The sequence below is a fragment of the Octodon degus genome, unplaced genomic scaffold (assembly GCF_000260255.1).
Source record: "Octodon degus isolate 3935 unplaced genomic scaffold, OctDeg1.0 scaffold00109, whole genome shotgun sequence".
Classification (NCBI taxonomy): Eukaryota; Metazoa; Chordata; class Mammalia; order Rodentia; family Octodontidae; genus Octodon; species Octodon degus.
The window spans coordinates 4,695,233-4,704,220 of NW_004524685.1; the positions used below are offsets into that span (position 1 = coordinate 4,695,233).

The window sequence follows — 8,988 nt, forward strand, 5'->3', positions numbered from 1 at the left end:
GGCTGCGGGTCTGCCGCCGTTACCCCGCGGCGCCTGCCGCCGGGACCTGGAGCCGGGAGGCGGCGACCGCCCGCGGCAACAGGTGTCCCCGCCCTGGTCGCCTTCGCGGGCGTCGGGGGCCGGCCGGCTGCGCTGTCCTCGGATGCGGCTGTCCCGCAGCAGAAGTCTCGAGAGTCTCCAGGTGGGTGCCAAACCGCCTCCCTTCCAGCGGTGGCCGAGCGACAGCTGGATCAGGTGCGGCGCGCGCGGGGACCGGGACGAGCCCCCGCCACGTGGAGGCGGGATGGACGGCTGGAGCTGGGGCGGCAGCGCCCGGGCGGCGGAGCCCGCCGGCCTCCTGCGCCCCGGCACCCGCCTCCCCTGCCGCTCCGCGAGAGACCCTTTCGGGGATCCTCCGGGGACCTCTGTGGTCCCCGGCGGCAAAGGCGACTGCCGCGAGGAGCCCCCCTTCCTCAAGCCGCCGGCGGTGACTGTCAAGAAGCTGCAGAAGTGGATGTACAAAGGGCGCCTGCTGTCCCTGGGAATGAAGGGTCGCGCCCATGGGACAGCCCCCAAGGTCCCGGGAGCGCAGGCAGCCTCTTCGAATCCGAGCAGCCTGAAAGAGCGTGAAGACCACGACCTCTCGGTGCCTCCAGACCGAAGACTCAGGCTGACAGGTAGGACCCGCGAGCCTGTGCCGGCGCGCGAGCCACGGCGTTTCCCGGCCGGGCTTCTCTCCTGACAGACGAGAGTATGATGCGGTCCAGAAGGGACTGTGCCAGAGTGATTGTCATGTTCGGTGGACGCTATGCATTCGCCTCTTTTTTCTTCGTCTCTCCTTTTTTTCTTTTCCTCCCTACCTGCGCTGCCTGCCTTCGTCTTCTCTCCTTTTTTTAATTTTCTTTCCCTCACTTCTTTTTTCTTTTTTCTCCCAGTTTTTGACAATAGCTTGAGGAATCGGTGTTTTTGCCCTTTTTTTTTATCTGAGCTCCTGTGTGCCTACCCCCTTAGGGCAACCGTGAGTAAAGGTTAAGTTCACCGCAGGCTTCAGTGGGTTTGGAGGTGGGAGGTGCCAACTTGATTTTTCTCTGTAGCTCTAGGCAAATCCGGAGACCTTTGTGAAGTTTGTGAATTTGAATTTGATCCAAGGTAGATTTTACAGGCTTCATAATCTGTCATTTTACTTACTGTACCACCTTTTTTTCTTCTTTCTTCCAGTCACTCACACACCGCTCACACACGCAGGCACACAGACATGCAACCAAAATCAAAACAAGTCAGAGGTGACAAAGATTTCCTTTTAGGCAAGATAGCTTTTCTCATCATCATCTTGCCTCCAACAGACTCCAACAAAAGTGAGGAATCTTTTTTTAAGAAAGTACAGACTCTTAAAGAAAGTCATTAAAGTGACTTAAACCCTATTTATATTAAAAGTTAGGTTTTTTGTAAAGTATATTTGTCCTTAAAATGATTGTGTTCCTTATTTTGCATGTGCATTATTCTTAACTATCGTTAAAGGCTTAGGTTATCAGTTCTAGAATTCTAATTATGTTGTGAATGTAAAAGATTTCTTCCTGAAAGAAGCAACCAAAACAAGGTGCGTGGCCTTTTGAACTCTATTCTTAGATATACTCGGTGAGCATAAGACCTACATGTTAGCAATAGCTTTAAAGTTATTACGTGGTAAAATATAAAAAATATTCATGAGAGTTGACAATTTCTTTGGTGAGAATTACAAAGCTTGGGGCTGGCAAGATAGCTCAGCAGTCTAAAGCGCCTGCTGAGGCAAGCTTACGCAGGCACAGGGGACCACGTTAGCCCTGCCCTTGGGCTGAGTGGGCCCCCCAAAAAAATTTACAAATCTTAACAGACTAGGTACATACACATTAACTTTAACCAATAAACACACAACAGTGGGGAAAACAAAGTTCACAGAAATTTTTTAACTTCTTTTTTTTTTGGTGGAACCGGGGATTGAACTCAGACCCTTGCACCTTGCCAGGAAGCGCTTATTCTGCTGCGCCATCTCCCCACAGAAATCTTAATGAAAGAGGTTAAGTCACATGAGTAATTTAAAGTGTATGCTAAGTTGAAAAGTTTCTTGAATCTGTAAATCTCTAATACATACCTGTCAAGTTGTACTAAGTTTTAAAGTTTCACTTGAATAAAAGGAATAGTAGAATGCCTTTGAAAAAGGAGAGGTGTACTTTATACCAGCTTTCCATTTAAAAATCTGCATTTCCAGTAGTAAAGTATTTATAATCATTTGTATTTTATTGTCACAGTATCTTTAACTGTCTGGACCTAGATTCATTTGATTCTTTGTATGGTAACTGAATTTTACCCATTGCAAAGATCTGTATAAAACGTTAGTAAAATATTTTTTTTACCTTTTGCTGCAGCAGTAAAACACTTCCCATTTGATGGCTTTTCATATCCTCAATAATAGTGTAAAATTTTTTAGACATTACTTCCTTGTAAGTCACAAATTTATCTTTTAGGAAACATGAAAATAACTTGTTTAGTGTTTACATATGTAATACAGATTTGGAGAGTTTTTTAAAAAAACAGTTTTCATGAAAGTTAGTGGGTTTTGCTAAGACCATTCTAGATACTTTATATGGTTCTTCCATGTTTTTTTATAATCACCCTAAAAGAGATGTGACAACTATCATTTAACTGTAGCAATAAAAGAAACATAGAAGTTAAATAGTTTGCCCAAGGTCTGTCACCTGGTTTATGAATTCAGACTATTATGTTGATTCAGACTCAGGTCTCATGACTCCAAAACTCTTATTTACATAAGGTCAAAGTGACTCCAAAGTTCTGTAGAAGTTTGATCCAATTAATTTTGTTAAGTTGCTTAGAGTGAGGAAGTGGGTTTTCAAGTGTTAGAGTACGTAACTCAAAGTTGGTAGGAGTATCTTGGAATAGGTTTTTAAGATTTTTATAATTTGCTGTATCCATTTTAGATCTATACCTTATTTTACTTATTTCAAATTGATATTACTTTGACTTATACTTTTGTTGTAGTGCTGGGGATTGAACCCAGGGCTTGTAAATACAAGGCGAGAATTCTACCACTGAGCCGTGTCCCCAGCCCTTAAAATCTAATTTTGAATCATGTATTTGGGTGGGTGGTGTAGATGTGTGGTAGAGCTGTGGACCTGGTGTCACGCTTAAGGAACTGGCTTCAATCCCTAGCAATGCAAAAAGAAAGGTAAAAATTAAGTTTTCAAAAAAAATTGGGCAGTCCAGATGAAGCAGTACATTCTTGGTTGTATAAAAGAAAAAAGATGTTAAATATTCTATAATGTTTGTCACATTTTTCTATGTAATCATGGAAATTTTTCTTGTAAAATTATATCTAGAGTTTATAATACAGAATGACTATATAATGACATAGAGGTGCTTGATGCTTAGCGCTTGATATATTGAATTTTTTGAGTTCATATGACGTGTCATCTATTTTGATTTCTGGTTCCTTCTAAGCCATTAAAATTTTGGATGGTGTTGTAATTCCAATGATTTGGTGCACTTAAGTATGTAGTGTTCACAGATTGGCCAATTTGTTCCTAATTGAGGTGATTAGTTAAGAAATTTAAAGCCATTACACATAGTAAATATCATCAAGTTTCTGCAAGCCTTGAGATTATGAAGGACTCTTATTTGCCAACTGTACTTCAGTATAAATCTTTATAAATAAATTTGAATTAGTATCTTATTTCTTTTAAAAAGAACTAGTTTACTGTAGTTCCATTTTCCACCTGATGTATGAAAGAAAACATTTGAGGTTTGTAATGTACTAATTTTTTTTTTTTTTTTTTTTTTTGCGGTACTGGGGATTGAACTCAGGACCTTGCACTTACCAGGCGAGCACTTATTCTACGGAGTTACCTCCCCGGCCCTGTACTAATGTTTTTTCTAAAAATGTTAGGCAATTTTTTTAGTGTAGCATTGTATGATCTGTACCCATTTTAAGGGACAATAATATTTGGACGCAGAGTGCCATTAATTTTTCTCAAGTATTCATAGCTCTGAACTCTCACCTTCAGGAGATGTACCATCTTTTCTGGACTGGACCACTTCAAGATCAGTAGCAGCAGGCTTACAGTTACTGACAATCTTGTAGTTTTAAATCCCTCTGTGAGAATGTGGTGATGCTGGCAGCAAGGGCTGTTTTGGTGTTTGTTTTATTCTTTCTTTTTTTTTGTTATTGTTTTGGAAGAATGCCATGGAACACTGGAGATGCTGGTGACTGGAAAACTTTGAGAACTATAAATACAGCAGTGTTGTGTTGATTTGGAGTCCTAGGCTTTTTGATCAGTGATTTCCAAGAACCACAGACAGAGCCTTTTTTGGAGGCCCTTACTGCTCAAATTGCTCACCGTTTTAGACAAGTGCTTGTCAAAAGCATAAATGCATGTGGATTCCCTTGAACATTTTGTTAAAATGCAGATTAGTTGTGGACTGGGACCTGAGATTCTGCATTTTAGGAAACTTCCAGTGTAGATAGATAGTGCTACTTGGCAGCCTACACTTTTGAGGAGTAAACTTTTATTTGTTTTTTATTTTTTTCAGAACCAGGAATTGAACTCAGGCCCTTGAGCTTGCCCGGGAAGCACTTAGTCCACTGAGCCATCTCCCTGGCCCCCTAGGAATAAGCTTTTAGAGTTGCCCTGTTTCCCAAGGTTTTGAAAGTGCATTCTACCTTATTCCAATATGTATGCTACCACTAGCCCTGGTTAGGGCAAAGCTCTTGAGTCCTTCCTATTCCATTCTTGTGTGTGTGATTTAATTACAGCTTATAATATATGAGTTTGAGCAGCTCCTTTAATATTGGTCCCACTTTGCACCAGTAAACGAGAGGCTTTGGAATCTGCAAGAAAAGAGAACATAGTGTAGTGGGCAGCAGAATAAACATTCTGGGTTTCTAGTTAGACTCTGCTACTTAGCAGTCTTGTCACTCTAGGCAAGTTACTGAACTTTGTGTGGCCTCAGTCCTCAGGTTGTTTCGAGGATGGAAAAAGATGATTCATTTTTAGCTATTATTATAGGAGGGCCGGCAGGCTTTTGAGAATACTGCTTACCCCAGGTCACTAGGATTCTGGATGGAGGGTGCAAAGATCGGAAGTTGGGGAGTGCTGCTGTGAGCATTGAGCATGGAGCTAGGGTACCGTGCCCCCTCCTGGGGTACTTCCTTATTCTGCTCATCTTTTGTGCTTCTTTCTCTTGCTCCTCATTACTTCTGTGTAACTAAAAACAGTTTTAAAAGCAAGCACAGAGCTTGCTTAACAGTTTTTATTGGTAGTTTATATTGGTAGGAAAGAGAAAGAGAAGAAATGCTTCTTTACTTTTCATTTTATTCCTACTTCCTTATAGATTTATTTGGGAAAAAAAAATATATATATATATGTTAGCTTAGATTTAAATATATGATGCTCAAAATATTTTCTTTAGGATTTTTTTTCCTCTGGCATTGGTGATTGAACCCAAGAGCATGCTACCACTAAATTATAACCCCAGCACTTTTTTTTTTTTTTTGCAGAACCGGGGATTGAACTCAGGCCCTTGCACTTGCCAGGCAAGTGCTTATTCTACTGAGCTATCTCCCCGGCCCTAAGACGAGTACTTCTTATGTGGTCCAGTATGGCCAGGAATTTATAGCGATCCTCCTGCTTCAGCCTCCCAAGTGCTGGGATTTCTGGCATGTACCACCATGCTGATCCCCAACACTTTTTATTGTTATTTATTTTATTTATTTTTTTTTGAGACAGGGTTTCAGTATACTGTTCAGGTTGGCTTTGTGCTCACTTTTTGTAGTCCCCAGCTAGTCTCAAACTCTCAGATCCTCCTGGCTCAACCTCCTAAATTCTGGGATTACAGGTGTGTGCCTCTACACCTGGTTCCTAGTGCCCATAGGCTCCCGCATCTGGGGCCAAGACAGCACAGCATGTGGGGCCACATGTGGGGCCGGGGATCTGGGGATTGAACTCAGGTCCGTCTGCTTGCCAGGTAGGTACTTATCCTCTGAGCTATCTCCTCCACCCCCCCAGCACTTTGTAAGCATTTTATTTGAGACTGTCTTTTTAAACTGTCCAGGGTGGCCTCAAACTTGTTATCCTCCTGCCTCTGTCTGTTAATTGCTGGGATTGTAGATGTGTGCCACTGTCAGGCTCTGCAGCAGAGACCTTAAAAAGATCGAAAGGTGTTAGATGTTGCACATAGTTGAAATATGTAACTTTTTAGTTGCTGATGCTTTTAAATAGGAGGCACTAGTTAAGTAAATGTTCAGTGGTGAGTGCCAAGTGTGGCATCGCACACCTGAAATCCCAGCACTCTGGGAGGCTGAGGCAGAATTCTAAGTTGGACTCTAGCCTGGGCCATTCATTGATTTAGTGAAACCTCTAATCTTAAAATTAAATAAGTAAAGAGGACCAGGGTTATATAGCTCAGTGATAAGGCCAGGAGTTGGTTCAATCCCCATTAACTAAACAAAATAAAAAACAAACTTCAGTAGTTGTGCTTCCAAACTTATGAAATAATGTTTGAGAAAGCAAAATTGGTTTGAATAATTCCTCACCATGTAAAGTATTCTGGTTGAAGAATTTTGAAGAAATTGCTTCATCTGTATTCTCTCAGATTTTCAAAATAAAATGGCTTTAATTAGAACTGAAAATTAGACCAAAACATATAAATGGAATTTGCAAGAGAATGACATTTTTGCTGTGCAGCTTTGCAAACTTGTTTTTACTTATACCTCCATATGTATATACATACATATGTGTGTATATATCATGATTAATGTGTTGATTAATTAACCTTTAATATCAGTAAGTATGACTTATCAGAAATTGTCATGTAGCTCTTTATGTATAAACTTAAACTTCAGCATCATGTATTTTAAAACATTGTGATAGTAATCAGGCTACATAGATAGTTCTGGTATATCTCACAGTATAATATTTTTTGTATTACACTTTCATTATATACTTATTTTTATAGGGATGTTAAGTTGTTTAAGTATGAGATGCTAGTAGATTTATTTTTCTTATTGCAGTTTCTTGGAATGCAGTACAAATAGATGAGTGTTGGAGGAATAATTTATAGGGTACAATATCTAAATACATCTGAGGGCCGGCCATGTAGCTCAGCAGATAAAAGTGCCTGCTTAGGCAGACACAGAGACTGGGGTTCAATCCCTGGCATGCCGTGCCGGCCCTGTCCCACGGGTGGTGTGCTGAGAGGGTAATTGTGATTGAGACTGAGACTGGGTATGGTGGCATGTGCCTGTAATCCCAGCGCTTGGGAGGATGAAAACAGGAGAATCACTATGAGTCTGATCTATGTAGTGAGACTCTGTAGACCCTGTACTAAATATATAAACAAAAAATAAGTTTGGATAGTTCTCAAAATGATGTATCTAGCTATCCACTTTTGGGTGTTGTAGATTTCTGAGAATAAAGATAAAAATAAGATATGGCCCATAGTTGTTGTGAGTGATATAATTTCATACTTTTTATTTCAAATTTATGATTGTGTCAACACTATATATAAATAATAGCCTGGGTATGTCTGAAATATTTATGAATAATTGAGATTTCAGTGCTCTTGGCTTTAAAAGCACGTGATTGCTGAGAACCCAGAAGCCTCAGTGATGGCTAAGCATGTGAATTATTTTTATTTGTGAATTTTAACTGTAAAGGAGATAGTACCAAAGAGAAAGGCTCTTAAATCTTCAGGTTTTCATTAAACTAAGTAAATTCAAGGCATTATTGAGTATCTGTTAAATGTTTGTATGTTAACTCCTGGAAGGAGTAGATGGACATCTCTTAGTAGGCTAGGGGTCAGAAGTGTTAAGTGCTGCCTCTTCTATCAATTAGTGGTGTCAGGCAAGTCCCTTGATTTTTTTCTGAGTATAATTTTTACGGTTTTTTTTTTTGGCTGGCTTAGAATGCCTTCAGGGCATGTTTGGCTGGCTGGAGTTGTGGGGATCGAACCACAGCAACCGGAGCCTGACTGCTTTGTTGAAGCAGCCACTTAAACAACTGAGCTAAGGGGCAGGCCCCTTTATGGTGTATTTAAACGCAGCAAGATAGGTTGATGTTACTCCTTGTCCAGTGAGGGTTGCCTGCTTTCCCGCTGTTAATGGGTAGCATATTGTGGGGAATTAAGAGTGTGGGTTTTAGTATTAGAGACGCTTAATTTTGGGTCCTGGGCTAAGGTCTTGACTATATTGTACATATTCTTTGAAGTTCATGGTATACTAACCATATTCATTTCATAGGACTGGTGTAGAGGTTAAATGAGGCTGAGAGATTGCCTCCTGCTTTACCTCTCCTGCCTATGTACATGCTGTAATTGTCACTCATTTGTGAGTGAATGAATGGCCAGCACAGTCGTGGGTACTTCCTTCCCTGTTGATTGTTACTCTGACTTTTGTACCTGGAACTAATTGAACTGCAACCTCAATTTGTGTTGAAGGTTGTTTGGTTGGTTAAAGAGAGGAACCTGATACTTTTTTGGGTGTTAGTGAGCTCCTCATAGCTTAATGTGCTTACCTCTCTTTTATTAAAACATGTTTTATTTGCTGTAGCACCAAGATAAGTGAACCGTCTATGTAAGATCATAATTCCTTAATTTACAAACCTGATATGATCTTAAATTTATAAAAGCTGGCTTTTTAAAATTATCCATATGCAGTGAGTTATTCTTATGGTGGACAGATATTTAGCTTATTTACTGTCATCGCATCCTGTTTTATGATCTACTTGGAACTCCAAAATTTTCTTCTTTATAACAATGTACAAGGTGTTGATTATTGAAAATGTCCTATTGATCAGCTTTGAAATTGTCTCATTGATATTTGTTTCTGAATAAAATAGAATAAAATTAAAAAAAAAATACACACACACACATATAGGGGCTGGGGAAATGTCTCAGTAGAATAAGTGCTTCCCTGGCAAGTGCAAGGGCCTGAGTTCAATCCCCGGTTCCAAAAAAAAAATT

At 40.4% G+C, this 8,988-nt stretch overlaps 1 protein-coding gene across 1 annotated transcript in view; it reads left to right on the forward strand.

Moving 5' to 3' along the window:
- Positions 1 to 8,988, forward strand: part of Syde2 (synapse defective Rho GTPase homolog 2) — a 72,528-nt gene that overhangs the window by 1,991 nt on the left and 61,549 nt on the right. The window contains exon 3 of the mRNA XM_023699053.1: positions 2 to 656. Within this exon, the coding sequence (XP_023554821.1) occupies positions 2 to 656 (655 nt within the window). The remainder of the gene's footprint in view (position 1; positions 657 to 8,988) is intronic.